Source organism: Harmonia axyridis, chromosome 6 (assembly GCF_914767665.1).
Source record: "Harmonia axyridis chromosome 6, icHarAxyr1.1, whole genome shotgun sequence".
NCBI lineage: Eukaryota > Metazoa > Arthropoda > Insecta > Coleoptera > Coccinellidae > Harmonia > Harmonia axyridis.
This window is the reverse complement of record NC_059506.1, coordinates 28,226,029-28,248,976: the sequence shown is the minus strand read 5'-3', so window position 1 is coordinate 28,248,976 and position 22,948 is coordinate 28,226,029. Positions and strand designations below refer to the sequence as shown.

General features: G+C 31.5%; 1 protein-coding gene across 3 annotated transcripts; it reads right to left on the bottom strand.

Annotated features, from left to right (window-relative positions):
* Window positions 1–272: 272 nt before the first annotated feature.
* Window positions 273–22,646, bottom strand: LOC123682033 (putative inorganic phosphate cotransporter). 3 transcript variants are annotated; one of them, XM_045620417.1, is made up of 8 exons: window positions 22,361–22,646; window positions 10,157–10,347; window positions 4,344–4,592; window positions 3,233–3,332; window positions 2,951–3,139; window positions 1,589–1,888; window positions 1,277–1,515; window positions 273–807 (listed from the first exon to the last, which is right to left on the bottom strand). In XM_045620417.1, exons 1-8 carry the CDS (start codon window positions 22,371–22,373, stop codon window positions 619–621), a joined length of 1,470 nt encoding a protein of 489 aa, XP_045476373.1. In that variant the 5' UTR covers window positions 22,374–22,646; the 3' UTR covers window positions 273–618. The 3 variants fall into 3 exon arrangements, with proteins under 3 accessions (XP_045476373.1, XP_045476372.1, XP_045476371.1); XM_045620416.1 differs by lacking the exon at window positions 22,361–22,646 and adding an exon at window positions 20,419–20,600; XM_045620415.1 differs by lacking the exon at window positions 22,361–22,646 and adding an exon at window positions 10,587–10,733.
* Between the last annotated feature and the right edge of the window lie 302 nt (window positions 22,647–22,948).

Genomic DNA, 22,948 nt, shown 5'->3' with positions numbered 1-22,948 from the left:
ATCTTAGACTATATTGTTGCCTTGATTTAACACGGCGTTAGCACTTCTTATATATTTAATGTTCTGTGGATATATTCATCCGAATCTCTATGGTGCCGTAAGAAGAATAATTAACCAATTCCTTGATTTTGCTTTCTAATTTGAAATTAGTTTTAATATCTAATAAAATATATTTAGGAGTTGCCGTTTTGAATTTTTCTCTAGAATGTTGTTGATCCTCGAACTTAAATAGATCTTTTTGTTCAATAGAAGCAGGTTTAACGAATTTCCCATTAAAATGAACTCATTTTTATTCAATATATTTATTTATTTAGCGTATGGCTACAATATTCAATACAATACATATATATTTCGATTAAAAAGATCACATTGCAGAACAATACTGTAAAAATACAGATAATAGATTTAGATTCTCGATCTCAATCATGAGATTTTACTAATACAAAATAATTTACTAAAAAAAAAACAAAAAATGCGTATGCATTCATAACTGAGTCAAAAGGAACAATCCGAATTCTTCACAAAATAGAAAAAAACATATCACAAATGTTCGAATGATTACGATGAGGATGAGATGTGAGGTATAAATGAATAATAATGAACTTATAAGACCGATATTCATAACTGGTCATTTCTAGATTTCATGGGAATATCATTTTGTCCTTTCTCCGCCCTATCTTCAACATTCTTCTTTGGGTTGTTCCACCACTGTTCTTCACCACTCGCGAAAAATAGATAGATCAAGTTGGTCACATTGAAAATCACAAAACTTATCCAAAAAACTGTTCTCCACTCAGCTAAGGTATGCTGCAAAATAAATCAGTATAAGTAACGAAAACTTTTAGGAAATGAAGAAGGAATTTGGCAAGTTGTTGAAATAATTTTGTCATACACAAATTATGGAATTCGAAAGTTACTGATTTTTATTCAACAAGAGCTTTGCTTTTTTCATACATATCATATCCTTTTCTGATGAAAATAATCCAATATTTAAATCAAACTTGGACAACGTAAAAAAAATTGACGAAAAAATAGTAAGGTGTGAAAGTGGCAAAAATCAATAAACGATATTTTTGGAAATATTCCATTAATTTCAATAAAATCCAGTGAATTTTAGAGAAAATAATGTAATAATATAGATACAGATACGGCTACAGAACGCTCATTCTACCACTCGTGAAAGAATATCAATGCCTTCTGGATTTGTTTATCACTAACAATTCTTATTGTCAATTTATGATCCATATTTCTTATTGTGATTCTTGCTGATACTCACATGTTTGGTTAAGGCACCAGCTATATAAGGCGATAAAATTCCTGTTATTGCCCCAACTCCATTTACAATGGCCATGAGCGTACCAGCAAAGTTTGGAGAGAGGTCCAACGCATTTACTTTCATCCCACAGTAGAAAGTACCCATAAAGCCCATGCCTATGGTGAACATCGCCACTGAAAGAATCCTGTCACAACCTGAATAGGAAGCTACGACCAAGAAAACAGCAGGACCAACAGAAGCTAAAAAAAATGATGTCAATGAAAAAATCTTTCTTCTTTAAATTTTTCAAATCTTCAGAGGTCTACGACTCACCTACTGTTGTGAAGAATTTTCTGGAGAAGGTAACCGTCATGTAGTTTTTCCTGACCAACCAGTCACAAAGATATCCAGACAGCATGGAGACAGTCCACATCATGATGTATGGCAGTGAAGACCAAATACCGTTCTGACCAATGTTGAATTTCAACACGTCTTTGAGGTAAGTTGGTAGATCGGTCACCATGGTATAAAATCCCCAATCATGGCCGATCTGGGCACATACTAAAGCCCATAATGGTATAGACGTGAGGATTGCCTGCCAAGGTATTGGCAGTTTTTCTGTGGAAACGTTATCTGTAATGAAGAAATAGATAACATTTACATTAAAAGGTACATATGTATCTACATAAAAACATCATATTAAATCCAATAAAGGGTTTCATTTTGAATAACCCGCTTCCTAGTCAGCTGTCACTTTTGACAAGTAAAACTACGCCATTAATGAAAAATGGCGATAAACACTCCGCTGTTAAAATTCACTAAAAAATGGTGAAATTTTAACAGTTCGTAATACTAAAGCACTTTTGGGTGGTAGTGAAGCACATTCTCGGTCGCTAATATTGAAAGTGATGAATACATTTGAGCTTTTGGGACAAGTTAGTGATGTAAAGAGTCAAAACTGTGTGCGTCGCTACTGAAGTCTATTCCTCGTCGATTTAGAGAACGATTTATTATGGCCGGAACTGGAAGCTATTGGTGAGGACGACGTTTATTTTCAACAAGACCACTTAACGCGCTATACAAGTCACGAAACAATCGCAATCTTGCAAGAAAAGTTTCCTGGCCATGTTATTTCTTGAAGAGATTATCAAAACAAATTGTCCACCGAGATCAATAAGGTCAATAAGTTTACTTCCTACAATCCAGTTTGAACTGGTTCGATAATCCTAGTTAATATTTTCTGACCATTTTTTGATGCTCAATTACCTATCTAAGCAACATGAAATACTTTCCCCAACGAATCGAAATTATAGTTGATAGGAGAAATACATTCTGTAATTTCAGTGATACTATTCACTCTAGAACAAATTACATGTTGCAAAGCTGCAATAATGGATTAACATACGAGAAGTCATTTGAGAGCAAGTTATGATGTAATGATGTAATTCATTTGATTATCTCTTATTGCAGAATACCGCGGTGAAATTTCTGAGAACATAAGATTTTATTCTTATATGTACATTGTTAGGATATTCAATATCCTAATCATAAAATAATTCGAAAAAACATTAATAAAATATTCAGAGTAAAAGATATAGATAAATAGAGAGCATACTATACAAAATTAGAGCGAAATAAGTACGAATAGTTCACTAAAGAGAGATGTTACCCTTTTAAATTTTTGAAAGTACTTACCCAACTCTTTCTTCAAGTAACTCTTCTCCTCATCACTTATAAAAGGATGTTGTTCAGGTGAGGAGTAACATATTGAACAAAAAAGAAGGAACCACAATACTCCAATACCCCCAAATAAGTAAAAAACAGATGACCAGTCATTGGTTGCTTGGATTAGGGCCCCACTCACTATATTGCTTAGTACGGTACCTGCAAGATTAAAAAAATCATAAAATAAAAAATGTTGTCGAAGAATTTCTCCATTAACTCAAGATTTATTGTGAATAGCAATATTTCACTCACCAATTTGACCTCCTGCGTACACCAAAGATCCAATTTTTGCTCTTTCATGAAGTGGAACCCATTGAGCTAGAAGAGTGTTGATGGCTGGATATGTAGTGCCCTGGAGACAACAATAACAAAAAATGAAAAAACTTATTTTAAAGTAGTTCATCATATTAAATGGTAGAATCTTTTCCTCCTTTATATTCCATCTATACATCTAATCGACGATGGAGCCCTTTATATTTTTATATACAATATATGAAAGAATGTCTTCTCCTCGAAATTATTTGTAATTTTGGTTTGATTTATCAAGATTGTAATCATATTCACATCAATGCCGGCGCGAGCAATTCTGGCGCCTGAAGCGAAGAATTTTTTGGCGCCCCCGCTGAAAAAGTATCAATAAACCCCCTCCCACCCAACAAAAAACATCGTCTGCCTCGATAATAAATCGCCATTTTTATTTCTCTAGCGACTTTGCTAATCGTTTCCTTTCTAAAGTCGTTTTTTTTTTTCGGATATTTTTACCTACACTAAATACCTGGATTTCTTCGACGCCGATGAACAATGCGTAAGTAATATATCTGATTCTCCCATTCACAATCGATCACATACGATCGATGAAAGATTACCTATCACACCACAAGATACAAAGGGCGGAAAGGCATGCAAAGCTTCGAAAACTAAATGGGATTAAAAACATATATTCCACTGGAAACATTTAGCATTTATAAGTAACTAGTTTCGAATTCAAAATCGTAGGAATTTTCCATATGTTGAATGTGTAAACAACTTCCACGTAATTCGAAGTGTTGTTTTTCGTCTTTGTGAAATACATTCCATCCCTCATTCAATTAGGGTAATTTTTTGCCCCAGTTTCACTATTGCAGATGCAGTCCGAGAAGGTGCAAATTAAACAATTGCAATGCGTTGTTGAAGCATTTACACTTTCATTTTTATTAATGGCGCTGTTTTTACTTGTCAAATGTCAAAAAATGACAGCTTCAAAAGTGACAGCTGGCGATTTAGCAGGCTATTCTAAATGAAACTGGAAAACCCATTATATCGACCTTCTGCTTTGAAATTATGGTATATCTATCATTATTATAAGTCTATGCTTCAAACTTACCTCTCCAAGACCTTCAATCACTCTCAGAGCGACTAAAACTTGCCACTTTCCATCACTGAGGTATATGACTGCCGGTGTTAGCAACGTGAAGATTGCAGTTGACAAAATTCCTAGCCCAAGGGTGTACTTTCCACCGAATTTTTCTGCTAAAATACCACCTGGCAAATGTGTTATCAAATATCCCCAGTAGAAGGAACTCAGAATGATACCCTGAGTCTCACCATCCCATGCGTACAAGTTTTCTGGATGCTGAAAAAAAAAAGATTTTGAGAAAATCATCTAGTATTATTCGGGTTGTTTCAGTCAGTCTCAATTTGTTGAATTAGTTGAATAAGAAAGATTTATTTGGTCGTCAAAGGGTTTTCACACGACCTGCGCAACATTTTCAGTTGATTTTGATCATGTTAAATATTCCTGTTTGGTGGTAAGAAAGGACTTACGATTTGACATCTTCGAACTTTTAAACTTGAGTTCTCTGATATCACAGATTTGTGACTCTGTATTAGAGAAATGCCAAATCCTTATTAAGAATTTTATCAAAAGAGTACATAAGTATGCTTCAGCAAAGCCATATTATTAATTTGTTGTAGTTTGATTTATAATTGTAATGCAATGAATATAACAACGATTTGCTTCAGAAAATCATGTTTTGATCACTTCAAAGGTACACTGTTCTTAGATACACTTTTTTGTTGAGTTTTTCAGTGTATTATTACGAAATTTCGTAAAAATCGAGTTGAACTAAATTCGTATTCCCGATTAAAGAAAAATTGTATAACAAGAAATGTTTGTATGATTGAAAATGTGATGTGTATTTTGATGTGTAAGAAAAAATACTGCTATTATAACTTCTGATGGCCTTGAGTTGTAAGTACGAACTGTTATCATTTCATTATTTAGAACAGCTCAATAATTGCCTCTATTGAGCCTATTGCAATTGGGGTTGAGTTGAAGCATCTATATAAAAATAGCCCATAACTTGATGGAACACAGTTTGGCAATTTGATAATTTTTTGCTATCTCACAAATGTTTTCTTATCTTCTCTATTGGCTCGACATTCACATTATTTTTTCTATTCGCATAATTTTTCAGAAGTAAATTTGCAAAAACAGAACAAAGTGTATTCAAAATGAACATTCGATCTACAACTACAAGTTTCTGCAAATTCTAAATAATAAAAGTCCAATTCAATTAGTCAGTTAATCTCCAGTTCTGAACTTTTTTACAATTATTGATTGTTATCAATTGTCTCAAAGTCACACCCCTAAAAAAGATTTTATTATGTTTGGTAGACCGAAGAATCAATTGTCCATTATTAGACTTTCAAAATAGGTAAAACCATGAATGCTGAGATCTGTTTTCATCACATTTAGCGAGTACAATCATTATTCATCCAGAAACAGCCTTTGTTAGTAAATTGACAACAGAACATACAAAATTAAGGTCTATAAATAGACTTAATGTCAGCTGGCACTCAAGTTTTCCATGAATATGAAGGACAGTTTCAGCAACAAAAAGAAATAGGAAAATCAGTTTTAGTAGGCTTTTTGAATGAATATTTTTAATCGAAATAATAATAAGTCTTTGAATTGATTTTTGAAATTTTCCGACAAAACCCCAAAACATATTAGGCTTGATTACAATCACAAAGTTTGATCAGATCAAATTACGATTATATTACACGCGCATCAAGATTGATGTCTTTGTAAATTAGAACATCGTTTTTCAATCTTAACACCTCCGGGTATACAAAACACCATTGCAGAAGATGCAAATTATGATACCTACCCAAGAAATGTAATTAAAAGAACGGAATGCTCGATAGAACGCTCACCAGGTAATTTATATACTCCTACAGAAAAAAGAGATTTTTTTGTACCCAGAAACAATTATGTATGGGCTAGTACCATCATTAGTTTCACTCAATTGATTTAAGAGTGGTGAGTATTGGAAATTCTATATAAGACCACACACATTTTCATGATTTGATAATAAGGTGATGTCAGTCTTTTCTTACTAATTCATTAATACATGTGTTCATAGTCAAATGTAGCTATTTAAAAATGTTACGTGTTCCACTCAAGCTCTTTTTCACCTCATTGTTTATTGGTTTGTTATTTTCAATAGGTAGATAATGAAGCTTTGGATTTGCACATAACTAACTAAATAAAAAACTGATGCCTTTAAATTATGAAAAATAAAGAAGCATCGATAAAAATTCTGATCCATCGATTTTGATATTTCTCACGAGTGCTTTTCAGAATATCGGTTGCAACAGATTTGCATAAATTTTATGAGGTTGATGATCCACAGGATTTTGTACAGGTGAATCATCACAAAAATGAAGTTCTCGATATTATCGTTGAATTAAGATTTAATCAGATATTATTTGTTCCATCTGAAAAAATCGATGACCATTTTTTGATAACCCATTATTACTTAATTGCAAAATATTTTGATAAGATAAACTGGCGAAATGAGCATCTGTGAGGGGATTTCCCAAGAATTTGTAGGTAGCTCGATAAATAATCATATTTTGTAATATCAAAATTTTATTCTAATATTCGAATATTGATACGTTTTAGCGCTCGTTCCCTGAACAGATCTCACGATGTTTTTAATTTTCGAGTTTTGGCTGGGAATGGTCTCAAATGATGAGGTTAGACTCAATTCTGTTCGTCCGTCTGAGACGTGAATATAGCCGTTCGGCATTTTGTATTTCCGATCATTTCAAAACTACAGATTCGATGAGAATGAAACACAATTTCAGGCAGTATAGTAGTAGTATATATAATTTTGTCAAAGTTTTTTCGTAATGCAAGCTTCTCGTTCTAATGATGTGAGATGTGAGAGAGAAGAATAGAAAAAAATAATGAACCATATCGTGAAGTTGGCATTGTTTTTCAAGTTTATAATCACTTTTTTTACATTTTATGAACAGACACTTTATTATCGATTGTATTACTACTGAATTAAGAAATTTTTGTTGAAGATTTCAGATTTCTCTGACGATTCAATTAAACAAAATTAAAGAATTCCTAAGATGTCCAACAGATAACTTCTTCTTACCGCAGACAAATTGCATCCATTCAATGCCCAAAACTGGTTCATGCGTATGTTGAACCAATCGACAATTTTTGGAGTGAAAGAACTAGCCCAGTGTTTTTGTGGGTTTCGTAGAAGAGCTATTGGCCAGGACGAAAAACCTGATACATTATATGCTGTTTAATCGATTCGTCAGTATAATCTGACTGGAAAATTATTCATCACATTAAATCTGCACCTTCAAGACATACCAGAATGCAATATACAGACTGGCTGCGTTATGCCAAACTTGAGACGTTGAAAAAATGTTTTGACGTAGAAAATGAAATATCATTTTCAATTGAAATTGCGAAAGCAAGATGCAATGCTTATAATTATATTATTAATATATTATTATATTCATTAATACTCTAGGATAACTAATTTCAGAACCATATTCAATAATTTTGTCTCTTAAATATTTTTTTTTTCGGAGCAAATAAGTAGAGGGCAACACCGTACAATAACTCTCACGAAATTAGAGTTTTACCTCTTTTGTAAAAATTTTTTATTTTTTTTCACGAATATTCAAAAAATGTATCAGTGCTTTATACAAAGTACGTATCGTCAACTTTTTTGCGACAAAAAAAAGTTACCAAAATTTGTCTTTGTTTTTTTTTCTCAAATTGAAAATATTTTCTTTCTTTCATGTAGATTATTGTTTGACGACATTATGTGAAAATCTTATGTAAATCGGTGTTTTGTAAGAAGAAATACTTTAAATTTCATTTTGAAATAGTAACCACGTTGTGGTGATCCCTCTTAAACAGAAATATTATTTTCTTTCGAAATAGTCATGTGTTTTATGAATTGAATGATAGAAAATTGATCCCAATACCTAATAATTTTCAGTTTTCACTTCATAGATGCTAGAAATGTTTTTTTGTGAATTTTTCTGTTTATGAGCGCTTAATCATTTCATCTCGAAAAATCGATGACCATTTTGATAACCCATTAATACTTGCAAAATATTTTGATAAGATAAACTGGAGGAATGAGCTACTGTAAGAGAGAATTCACAAGAATTTGTAGGTAGCCCGATAGGTAATCATATTGAAAGATAAATATTCAAAAATTCGGTTATATCAAAATTTTGTTATATTAATTTATTGATACTAATTTTGCGTATAATATTCGTTGTATTTTAGATCTTTGATTTAATTTCTTTTTCGAATTCCCATTTGAAAACGCACAAATAATACGTTGTCACATTGATTTGATTCGTATCTAACTACAATATATTATTTCGAGTGCTCGTTCCCTGATCGCTTCACGAAAAGATCTATAAACTTGAAATTTTCATATTAGATTCGGATCTCAAATACCGCTGTTTTGGGCATAATCTGATTAGGGGTTCCGGGAATATGGCCATTCAATTTTTTGTTTTCCAGTTAAATTTAAAACTACAAATTTGATCAAGATGAAAATTAGCAAAAAAAGAGGAGAAATTTAAAAGAATGATAATCATCAGCTAGTTGACATCTTCCTTAAATATTTAAAATAATAATAAAATATTTTCTGCAAAACTCCACGTTGGATGCTTCATAAGAAATATTAAATATTCAAGTGAATATAGAAAAAAAATAAAATTTAAATTACGAATGATCATGCAAAATTTCAAGAAGATTATAGATATGATAAAAACTCTTCATATAAATAAATTAACGGATAACAATGACTCATAATAAATCACATCAGCTCATATATAACATACAATAATTCTGGTGTCTCCAGTAGACACATACCGAATAGATGCTTTTCACGAAATTTTTCAATCTATAGTTTTGTTTCAGAAAAATTCAGATAAATAATAAAATATGTCAAATGAAATATAATTATCTTTTTTTTGTGATACCCATTTCTGTGGGATTCTCATTCTGGATTACTGATTAATAAAATCAACTGTTAATTTGCTCATTTGATAACCAAATAATATGCTGAATATAATTTATTGATGTGTTTTCATCTCTCCTCAGGTACCAAGGTATGATAAAATGGATTAAGATAATCTTTTACAAGGTTAACTGAGCAGACTCCCTACGTAGCTGTACACATTTAATATTCTAAAAAATAGATATTGAATTATAGGAAATGTAATTTTTATTAACTTAGGATACGTTATCAACAAAATATAAAAAAATGTTTTGAGTTCTATAAGTTCAACACCGAATCGTATAATAGGAAATGTTCTTTATGGAAAATTAATAGATAATGTGTACGTAGTTGTTATTGTGAAACAAAATCAATACATTTGAAAGTATATAATTTGAATGAGTACAAAACGAAATGATAAAAACTACTTAGCTAAACAGATAAAATAGATTCGAAATATGATACTCTTAAAATCAGACAAGAAATGAAGTAAATAATATCAATAAAAAATGTTATAATAACAAATTCAAATAACGAATCATTTCGCGTAAGGTTAATATACCTAAAGATATTAATCACGAGAAAAAAGTGTGTGGAATGATAAGAACTGAAATTAATAAAATAACAGAAAATTCAATATAATTACCAATTTCATACATAGAATCACCGAGTATAGAAGAGTTTATTTGTAAAATTTATATAATCATAAATCAATTTGCGTAGAGTTAATATAAAGACATTCATTTCCAGAAAAAAGTAATTTTAAAGATTCGAAATGAAATAAAATTAATTATATTAAATTAGCATGCAAATTTGTTGATATAATCAGTTATGATATTTTGCATTATCTACTCACCAGAGGCTTCGAACTGTCACTTGAATTGTCTTCCTTTATTATACATGCTTCTGGATCTGGATAGGCAGTTTTATTTACAGGGTAGACCATTTCCGTTATAGCTATATTCAACGCCACTCTCATCGTATAGGCGTTGACTATAGCAAAAAATCCCATGAGCCCCAACACATAGCGTTGAGGTATCAAGAAAACTGAAAAAAAAATTAAATTAGTGAACAAGTTTATTAGAGTTGGGGAGTTATTCTAAGAACATGACTTTGATGAGTCTTTCCCAATTTTGAAAATCAGTAAACTACCCCTTTTACATCTGGATATTCTTCAACGAAGAACTATCTGAACTGTTGACTGTATCTTCAAAGATTTTGAGACAAAAGTATACGAAGACCATCATCTTAGACAAGTTCTGTATCTGTATCTCATCGCATCTTACTATTTTTCTTGGCAGCGTAGGCCTTGAACTTATGAAGAAGTTTCTCGAAAAGACTATTTTCTGCAACCATCGTGAAAATTTTAATTTTTCTCAACAATTACTCAGGTCTATAAAATTTTTTGAATGAGGATCGGGAAACCTTTATATATCAAATTTATATGATAATAAAATGATAGATATTCAAATAAACGAACCTTGATATTAGATGAGAATGCTAAAGGGTTAATGATTTTGGCGATTTCTATCCCAGATAATCTATGAGAATGCTCGATAATTTTTTAATTCTAAGATCGAGATGCATATGAAAGTATGTGTCAAAGTACCTGAATATCAGTGATTTTCCATTAATTTTCAAATTGATATGATAGGAGAGGGGAGTCTGAGTTAGACGGAAACCATAACTAAAAATTTTGTGATATGTAACAAAGTATGAAGTTTTTTCGATCAACAAAACATTCCAAACAACTTGTTCATAGTAGTTCGTGGTATTTTAATACTCGGATCTTCAAACTCGTAAGTGATGAAAGTTTAACCATTTGATATGTTTGATGTTCATCATAGGTATGTTTGACATTTCTTCGACCATTTCTTCAAATAACCGAAACAAATCTGTTTGTTCTTCTGAAGATAATATTATGTGGTACAGAGTGTTATCAATTCAGTAGAAAAATTATTATTTTTTTGTATAAAACCTAGAGAGATTAATTTTTGGATAATTTACTTTCTTCCTGGTGTTAGTGAATAAGTGCTACAAACTATTTTGCTATAGAATTTTTATTCGCGAATACTTCGCATTCCCAGTTATGGGGAGTTAAATTTTTTTTTAAAAACTTACTTTTTATTTATTGGTCACAATGAAATTTGGTGGCTTTTAGGAGGTAGTTATTGAATATTTATTGAGATGCAATTAAATATTTTATGTTAATCATACGGATAATGATCTCTTTTTTTTTTAAGAAAAAATGTTACGCCACTGAAATATTTCATGCTTAAAATCATTTATAAATTCCTTGTTCAATTGGTGAGAAAAAACCCTTAAATGTCTCTTTTCTCTGTTCTCATGCAAAAAGAGTGAAACCTTTCAACGAGTATTTTTTATTTCTTCAATAAATTTTCTATCATTAGAAAGCTCATGATAATATGGTAGAGTTGAAATTTTTTCGCATTAAAACGTCGCCCCATACGAAAAAAAACGTGAGAGATTGTTGTCACAAATTGAATCCAAAAATGAATTTGAGTTTGGAATATCTCAATAGCGTATCATTCTTTCTTTCAAAAAATTTAGCAACTAATAAATAGTCAATAACTTTAACACCCCGTATCTCGGAATACATTTTAAACATAACGCCAACGAAATATCAGTTGATTTGTGTCTGCATCATAAAGGTATTCTTGTCAGCTTACGAGCTAAATTCTGGTCATTTGCGGGAGGTTTTAATTTTCTGCTTTAATATGAAGAAATCTGCTGCTGAGACTTATCAAATGCTCTCAAATACCTATGGTGAGGCCACTATTAGTGAAAGAACGTGCCGAGAATGGTTTCAACGTTTTAAGAACGGTGATTTTGACGTCGAAGACCAGCATGGCGGTAGAAGAGAGAAGGTTTTCGAAGATTCAGAATTGGAGGCATTATTTGATCAAGACTCGTGTCAAATGCAACAAAAATTGAAAGGATTATTCGAAGTGACGCAACAAGCCAGTTCAAAACGCCTGAAAGTCATGGAAATGATTCGAAAACAAAGAAATTGGGTGCCGTACGAGTTGAAGCCAAGAGATGTTGAATGGCGTTTGTTTGATTGTGACTAGCTGCTTACAAGGCAAATAACGAAAGGTTGTTTGCATCGCATTGTGACTGGAGACGAAAAATGGGTTCATTACGATAATCCCAATCGCAAAAAACCATGAGGATATCCCGACCATGCTTTCACTTTGACGCACAAACCGAATAATCACGGTTCCAAGGCCATGCTCAATATTTGGTGGGACCAGTTTGGCGTAGTGTATTATGAGTTGTTGAAAGCGACTGAAACAATCACAAGCGATCGTTATCGAACGCAATTTATGAGTTTGAGCCGAGCATTGAAAGACAAACGGCCGCAATATAACGAGAGACATAGTAAAGTGATTTTACAGCATGACAATGCTCGAACCCATGTAAAAGTGGTCAAGACGTACTTTCAAATGTTGAAATGGGAAGTCCTATCCCACCCACCGTATTCTCCAGACGTTGCTCCTTCGGACTATCACTTGTTTCGATCAATGAATGACACATGGCCTGGCTGACCAGCACTTCCTGTCTTATGAAGAAGTAAAAAATTGCATCGATTTGTGGACCAGCGATGGACAATACTTTGAATCATAAATGTATAACCAGTTTTTCACAATAAAGCCTCGTATTTCGAAAAAAAAACGGCAGAATCGAAGTTTTACTTCTATGTATTAGGTACCTACATTGTAATAATTCATTTGTGCTGAAAAGATTCTAGAACAAAACAGTATATCGCATTAACCCCTCTCATATTTCGACTCAAAAAATGTAATTGTTTATGATTACTTGCATGTTAACATGAGAGATATACTTATGTTGTTTTATATTCAAAGTAGATAATATTCTCAAAAAATGAAGTATCCCTCTTCAATAAAACTGACCTGTCCGAGGGATTTTCAATGACACACCATGTAGGGAATTTCTCTCAAAATTGATGTCAACGATTGATAGTCATCTTTGAAATTTAAATAGGAATGAATATTCACATGACGAAAGTTCATCCAAACAATCAAATTTCCATGTCCTACTTGACCTCTTTTTTTAACGAAAGTTGAAGCATTACTGATTGCTTGAAATTGTATTAACTTATATTTTTGATCCTAATTGAAAAAGAACGAAATACTCATTGAAAATTACTGAAAACTATTGACTTCGGTGATGCACATTAGTTCACTAATAGTTGAAAATTTTCCATTAACTCAAAAAGAGTCTTTTACAAAAAAAAATCGCAATCATTTTTCATCAATCCTCCTGTATATGTTCTATTTTGTTGAATCGTTATGTTTACGATCCGTGATTTATCAAATACGTTCGTATTCCAGCTAAATATTTATTCAACAAAACAAATAGCCATGAGACAACACGAGTTATAGAACTTTGTCACAAATAATGGTCACAATTATCTGTCGATAAATTTACTGCCTAAGGACAAACAAATAGGTGTTAACACTCGAAAATATATGGCATTGTTAGGACTTTTCCGGAGAAAAGCGAGAGTATATCTGATAACAACTGAAAATGTGGGATAGAATATGCAAGGTTAGAGATTTACTTCAAACTTTGCATACATTGATCTCATCTGTTGTAGATCATATCTAAATTGACGAATTCCAACATACCTGAATATTTCTATGATGAGATATGAATTGAAAAAAATTATTCGCAATATTTCTCATGATATCAGTAAATACACGTGGTAGACCTATTCTTCCATTGATCAGGAACGGAGAGAAATGCCATAATTTTTTTAATGATATCACTGATCATGTCGAATCATTCTCTTATGTGGGATTAATTTTCAAGGATATTGTGTGTGATATATCCTATTGAAGTTCTGAGATTGCATCTACTTTTATTTTAATGGCATTATGATTTTTCTTTAGTATTGCTTCTTTCTCCAGCAGTCAAATCATGATAATATACTAAAACAATTGAGTTAATTCAGCGGCAGAATAAAATTAAGACAATAACTCAGTGGGTTTTTTGAGTAATTAATTTCTGGTACTTTTATGACAGAATACAGTCGCTGAATATTTTTCTGCTCTTTTCTTTTTGAATAGTTCAATTCTCAATTTCAAGCGAGAACATCTCATTATGTTTATGGAAAAAAAGGTACAAGTATTGACTGGAGATTTCGAAATATATACCTATTCCTAGTTTTCAATTCGACGAATTTTGATGAGTGAATACTGAATATACCATTTCATTAGCGATTAATTAGCTTATAATCTCTGACGAGTATGAAAATTTTTGATACCACATGAAATTTGAAAATACGCAACGAAAAAAATTCGAGATATATTTTGTGAATCCTTATAGTTGCCGAGAAATATTGATGTAGAGAAAATATTATACAATTTTCAAGTTTCCGATTAGATTTTAGGAATATAAAGTTGAAAAATTTGAGCGGGAAGAGAATTCTAATAGCAATGACGAAAAAAATACCTCTACTTATGTGTTTTTTGAATATGCAGAATGAAAAAATTGTGAGAATTGTAAATATCTGATACGTAATTAAGTGTTTGAAAAATTCATTATAGAAATCTAGAATTGGGAAAAATTGAGGATGAAATTATTTGAAAGGAAAAATTCTCCATCCATTTGGATTATCCCCTGTATATCTAAACAACTCAATACTTATGTCTAGAAGATTTCCGAAGAACTTAACAACAAATAGGCACTTCTTCAAATTTAATGATCAGAAGCTCAGTTCCATAACATTCAGAGCGCCCTTGATACAAATGTACCACACATAATTTCAAATAATTTCCTTACTTACTCATTTAAAAATTTCAGTTTCCCACATTTATTATAAGATTGCATCTCTTTTATTTTAATGACATAAATATTTTTCCTTAGTATTGTATATTTTTCCAACAGTCAAATCAAGATAATATAAGTAGTAAATAAATTCATCAACTCTACTATATTTTAAGAACTGAATTATTTTTGAGAGCATGTTTCTCTGACAGAATGCGATATTTTTTCCTCACTATGACCGCAATTTTTTTTTTTGAGATACAGGATGCTTAAGTTTACAGAAAAAAAAAGTTCTCTCGTAACCACAGTTCTTCTTACAGTCATGTGGTCTCAAAAGGTGCAATAGGCGCATGAATAACGCCAAGACACTACTTTTCTCTTAATTCCCTTAATCATATTATTTTCAGATCTTCAACCTTGTATTTATTTCCTATCAGTTTGTGTTTGGTAATCTCTTCCTGATAGTAAACAAGTTAATTCCATCATTTTATTTGTTTCCTCTTAGCCAATTTTTTAATTTCATTTTATTAATTGATAATTGGTAATCTTATCGAAAGGATTATATGCGAAAATTGATGAAATTTATTGATCAACATATTGTTGTCAATAATGAAGGATTGTAATTATTTTGCATAATTCATCTTTATAATCTTTTTAATGAGAAAGAGGATTGTTGATACGTAGCTAGGTATTTCGGAGAGAATGTGAAATAAAATGAAAAATTATATTCCCACATTTTGTTAGTATGGTTAATGAATTAAAAAATGATTTTTGGCAATGAAATTTGAAATGTTGTTCATCAGTATTCCTTAATAAACTGAAATTTCAATCAAATTTTTGTGCACCAACAGCCGATGAATCAAAATTGATTTTCTAATCCTAATGAATTTTAATTTCTGGTATTCCCATACAATTTGAAAAAAAAAGCGAAGGTATTTCATCAAACGTGGTACAATTTTGTCAGATACAACTGAACAAAAAGCGAAGTTATTTTTTCGTTAGCTTCCAACATATTTTTGTTAGCTTCCAGTTAAATTTATGATAAGAGAAACAATGATTTTGATTCAATGTTAGGAATTCATTAGTATCCGAAATTTTATATGATTGTGAACTTCAAACTGATTAAAAAGATTTATGTTCCATAAAAAAAGACTGATCAAATAATTTATTGATATAATTTTCTCTTTCCAGAATCATTAGCTAGAAAAAATAATAGAAAAACATTGTTTTAGGATAGAATATCAAAGCACCACATCCTCTTCATCTCATCGTATAATTTGAAGAATAAACATCGAGGTTTACTCTATTCATATTTCATCCCAATAGTGATGATCGCATATGCATGCATTAAATATTTTGGAATGTGACAGCATATAAGACCTTCAAAACCATACATTCCAAATGCTCTTCTATAAAAAAATACTGGTTGACCAAAAAGAACCAGTTTGTTGATGTTTGGATTAAAACATTCTCGCAGTGATGAAGTAACTTCCTACATCTTCAAACTGCCGGAGGTTTTAAAAATAATCCAAAATATTCGAAAAGATCTCACATACTCTTGAACAAACTCGCGAATTAAGATTATTAGTAATAAGAATGCAACACACATGTTTATTATAATGTTATTCCCAAGGCTTTCTTCACATTTCGAGATGTAAATGGTATGAAGTATTGACCTCTTTACGCAAGATGAACTCAAGAATTCTCAATCGCCTTTGTACAGGACAATTACGAATTCGATCGAAGAAAATACTCTGATTTCTGATAATTCAAAGGAAATTGAAAATGAGGAGACAATATCTATTAAAAAAACATCATAAATATTATAGAGAAAAGGTTGAAGGACCTCTGCTAGCCAAGTTGTTATTATAATTCAGAGAAAAAATCTGAATCCACGACTCGAAAACTATCCAACATAAAGTCATGAGAACAACGAGCTAATAGAACAGAATATACAGGGTGTTTCCTAAACATGCGGCAAAAATTCAGGGGGTTGTTCCTTGGACTATTCTAAAAATATTTTGTCCTTTGATGATTTTTGAAAAACCTATTTGTTTCGAAGATATAGGGGAAACAAAATTTCAGATAATAACATTTTATTATGAAAAATTACATGAAAATTCAACTCAACCTACAAAAACTGTTGAAAATGACCACCTCTAGCCAGCATACAAGCATCCAATCTTCTCCTCATTGACTGCCGAACTGTCAAAGATAAAATGTTAATTGCTAATACATCACAAAACGAATTCAAATGAAAACCGTGTTTAATCTGTATTCCTTTACCATCTGCACTTATCAATTTTTAGTCAAAAAACTGGCCGTTTTTAGTAATTGGAATGTTGTTAAACAAATTTAAAAATAAATTGTACCTACTTAGTAAACACAGTGCGGTACGCATTTTTATTTAAACTATTATTAATTTTAAAAATATGAAAAATGTTGTTCGCCCTGTATCTTCGAAACAAAGAGGTTTTTCAAAAATCATCCAAGGACAAAACATGCTTAAAATAGTCCAAGGAACAACCCCCTGAATTTTTGCCGCATGTTTAGGAAACACCCTGTATAATATTTTATTTTTCCGCTATGGCAATTGTTGTATAATTCTTACACGTGACATCTCAACAAATATTTGTGTTCACTTGAAGGAAGTGAAATATTCACCACAAACATGTTGAGTAATCAATGAAGTTTTCGAAGATGGACACGGAATTTTTAATCATTTAATGTGAATAATCAGTCGAATCATAATCTATCGATAAACCTAGAGATTCATATCAGATTAAAAAATTACTTCCTTTCTTTTTGTTTTATCGAAAGAGGTCAACTGAAATGGATCAAAGAAATAGGATGTATCAATTATTCATACAAATTTTTTATATGGACTTCAGAATATTACACTCAGGTATAGTTTTTTTCAAAATCACCTGACTAACACTTGAATACATGAGTTATACTAGATTTGCCCAAGTTTCAAGTTATTCTCTAGGTGATTGGAAGTTTATCTCGTTCCAGTCATTTTCCATTTTCCACGGTATTTTAAGAAAAATCGAAGAAACTGATTTATTATTGTTATCATACGTTGGTCAAGTAACTTTTGTTGGACTATACGACAATAAATAATCAATAATAAAACAAAATCTTAAACGCATTGATAAAAATTGACTTTTACACTCTTTATGATTCTGTTTTCAGTCTTCTATCGGCGGAAAATTTAGTTTTGGAAAGAGAAAAAAACAACCAGAGCCTTATCAGTGGAATAGGCAGGTCGTTCCCAACTCGAACATACTCTAAGCTTCTCAGAAGTATCACAGAAGAAAAGAAAATTTCTCAAGTTTCGATCACAAATATCCTACAATAGATATCGTGATGATTTTTCACAAATCACTTTTGACAAATTATGATACAATTGCATCACGTTGGTACACAAAATTCCAATTAGAAATCAAATACTTTATGCAATTTTTTTCAAGTTGAATTGCGCAAAGTATCACAAAACAGGAGCAACAATTTATATCAATAGAATGACTTAGGATGCTCAAATTTCACATGCTAATTTAGCGACAGAAAAAATTCAGACAATCTTTTATAGTGGCCTTTTGAAATTTCTGGTACGTCTTTCACAGAATGCATACACTGAAAATTCTGCTGTTTATTTTTCTTTGAATAATTCAATTTTTGATTTCAAATGAGTAAAACACATAATAATTATGTGAAGTAAGGTAAAAGCATGACTGAGATTTCGAAATACAGTTTTCAATTTCACGGAAAACATGAAATTTGAAAATACGCAACAAAAAAATGTCGAGAAATTTTTTATGAATGCGAAATGATTACTACAAACAAACATGACAATTTACAAGATATTTCGAAATGTAGAAGTTGCTGGTTAGATTGTTGAAATATAAAATTGAAAATGTAAGTTTGAAGAAAATTCTTATAGCTGTGATAATGGAAGATACCCATACTAAAATATAATATACCCACAAAATAAGGGAAAAGGACAGAATTTCAACAAAGTTTCTAGTTAATATTCTCTTGAATCCTTAGGCCGATTCTAGCAATTGTTTATTTAGATGACGTCCTCATTAACTTTTTTTTGTTATATACAAGGGTGAACAAAAAAATTGGAAGTAAGCTTTTATTCAGAACACCCTGTGTAGTTATTCGTTGGCAGAACACTCAGATGTTGCTTCATAGTAATAAACATAGATAGAGAGAGCATATGTAATATTCAGTAAGCAAATTTTGTTCCCAACATGAATTATAATGAATTTATAAAATTTGACATGAAGCACGCGGAAATGAAGACATATGAGTGATACGATATTTCACTCAATTCGCGAGTTTCTCCACATAGAACGCACTTCTTATGTCACATAGTGAATCAACGTTTTATATTAACTCAAAATATATTGAAATAAATACCTAAATATATCAGAAATTCAGAAAATAAACTTCAGTCGCGTCAAACGACGTGAAACAACTGATGACAATAGGAGAGCAAAAGTTGTCAAACCTTGGATTTCAGCAAAAAATAATAAATATTCTGCTTATTAAAAAATTCGACTATTAGGAAAACAATCAGATTCTAAATATTCAAATTCGCATATTTAATCGGGAATCACTCAAATAGATATATTTCATTCAATACATTCATAATGATATAGTAAAATTGTGGATTTGAAAATATATCACAAACCGAAAACGTAATCTAACCATGTTGGGGACATGTAAAAATTGCGTATACTTCCTTTATCTATGTTTATTACTCTATGGATGCTGCTTACATCATTTCTGAACATTTCCTCTTTTTTTTTCATTGCAATATCTCAATTTTGAGCAAGCAGAACAAAAAAAAAATCGATGAAAACAAATCCATCATGAAACCTCTCACAGTCCCTCCTGATCATCCTCTTGTTTGATAAACAATTCAAGTGAAACACTCACACCTAGAAGATTCCCAAAAAGCATAATTATACATAAGCACTTCTTCAAATTTAACAAGTAAACACATCTCAATTCCATAATTTCCTGATCGTCCCTGATACAATTCAAATGTATCACAAATCATTTCAAATAATCTCATCTTCCCGCCAGCATAAGCGCATGTTGTCCTAGTTTGAAAATTCAAACCACTCACGCATCAAAAAACCTCAGTTTCCCACATAAACTCCAGTGATCTTGAAAACACTTCATTGAGCAACACATATTATGCAGATCAGCATCTAAACAAACTGCATCATACAAGAAGTCGGAAATCAATCTGACCATAATAAAGCAAAAAAAAAGTGGCTCACTCACGTTTAGATACATTCAATCTCCAACCGGTTAACATACTTTACAGAAAAATAACACTGAAAACAAAACAGTAACCAGGGTAAGACCTTTCTCTTATTAAGCTGTCCAGGTATGTGCGTATACACATATACTAGCAAGCCCCATAACAGACTGAATTAAGTTATGGTATCGAGTGTATCATAATGAGTGGCCAGCCTTTGTCGATAAGGTGGGATAACTGTCTTTACCTGACCGTAGACAATGCTCGTGTTGGTGATTTTGACGTGTCCCACTACCAGCGATGATCAGGGCTCGATGGACACCGAAAAAAAAGAGTTAAGATCGATAAGGATCAAGGGTGTGGTAATATAGGTGAAAACGTGGAAATTTCTAGAAACCAAAAGGAATCCTGATCTTTTCGTATTCAGATAAGGAGGCTCTTTGGGAATTTTAAACATCTCATCCTTATCTTTGATTACTCACGAGGGGAAGACAACTGCGTAGATGTGAGTGTTTTTTATCTGACTGGAGACGTTGTCATAGTTCCTTCTAACGAACAGAATTTTGAGGGAAATATCATATATATCAATTTGTGTCATAGATACAAACTCAAACCTACTTGGAGGAGAACCAAAATAATGCCCAAAGGATATTCAATTTCAATAAGATTTCATAAGAGAGTTATACTCTAGTTATGACAATCATGTAAGAACATCACTTTTGTTTGGGATGACTTTTGAGGATGCTGATTTATCTTTTAAATAAATGTTTGCTTGGACCACGAGAACCTTGTACATTTTGGTGTGAAGTTAGACAATGTCAAAAAATAACGCTTAACTTCTTTCCTCCTTCTAGAGCCAACGGTGATTCTTAAAAAAAGAGGATTTTCTTTCTGTTTTTCCAGAAGTCACAGACTACTCTAAACAGTTAGAAATTGCGGTTTTTCATCATTTGAAGTTCTCCCTCGATAACTCTCTAAAGTATTCAATTTAGGTGTAGAGTTTGCTTAAGTAACCCCCTCTTTTTTATACGTTATTGACTGAAACAATAAAAAATGTAGGTTCTAATTTGAAAATCTTGAGTGTTGATGAATTCGAGTTGTCCAAGTTCATGATTTCCTGATAAACACCCTGTACATTTTAGGTCCAAACCTCAAACAGTCTTATAATACTACGTATTTGCAGTACTGAAAATGAAAAAGGTTTTTTCGAAAAAAACTTTTCTGCAGAGATATTCAAAATAATGTGAGTTTTTGTGGCAACCATTTTTTCATGAGAATCCCATTAACTCATGAACCGTTGAGTTTTTGCCCAAGGAATGGCATATTGCTGAAATTGTCATAAAAAAGGTGTCTAATGATGCAATAACATACTGGTTGGGCCATTCGAAATAAAGAAGTAGTGGTTAGTGGTCTGTTTTCAGTATAACCAGAATTGTAGAGATCTGAAAATATTTTAGGGAGAAAGATCATCATTGAAATTTTCAGCATAATATTATTAGTTTTCCATAAACGTCTGATAGACCATCGCGGTGAACCACCCTGTAGAATGTATATATATATAGAATGACAATTTCAAGTTTCATGCAAAATTTCTTATTGATAGCCTTATCGAATCCATAGAAAATTTAGAGAGAATATCTAAACAAAAATGTCCTATACATATTTCCGTAACAACACATCAGACTAAGTTCAAATTTAGTTTGTATATGTAAAATGATCTCACGTTCGAATTGTTCAAATCAAATTTGAGGAGCGTCCTATCATCAAAACCTCTCATTTATGTACAATAACCGACAACTATGACATCATAACAAATCACATTTCATACACTATGTAAAACAGTTGATCTTGAAAGAGGCGCATGAAATTAAGATTGCTCTAAAGCTGTTAACCCCAGAAAGGGTTTTTCTTAAATTTTTTCGAATAAAATTTTGGGTGTGATATTTAAATAAATAAATGTCAAACCTGTCTTTGTCATAATCTGTAAACAGTCCAACTCTTCTCAATCTTGATAAGTTTCCAATTGTTCTTCTTTCTTTTTCACATGTGTATATACCGCTACTTTGAAAATATATAACAACATATTGACTGAAATCTTTTCACATCGGAACACACTTCTAATTTTAATTGTTGAATCTCATCCGATAAGACGGATGTTCTCATCTGATTAAAACCGGAAATATTACATCATTAATTAATCCAACAGAGAAAGTCTTACTGCTGAACCGATTGACATTGACCATGTACTTATTGATTGTTGACACATTCAATCAAAAACTAACAACACAAATAAAAACATTTATTTGTTAACGAACATGATGACAACATTCTTGTTTCACAGAGCGTGAAATCTTAAATATGTATAATCTCTAGACGATTTGAAGACCTCTTAGGAGTACATTTGAGCTATTCAATAAAATTACTTCATGAATTTTTTAATTCTTACTTAATATCACATAGAATTCGCACGGCGAATATAAAATTATGAAATAATAACTAATCTACTTTCAGAATGATGGCAGCTAGACCTTGAAAATCTATTAATTTAATTGA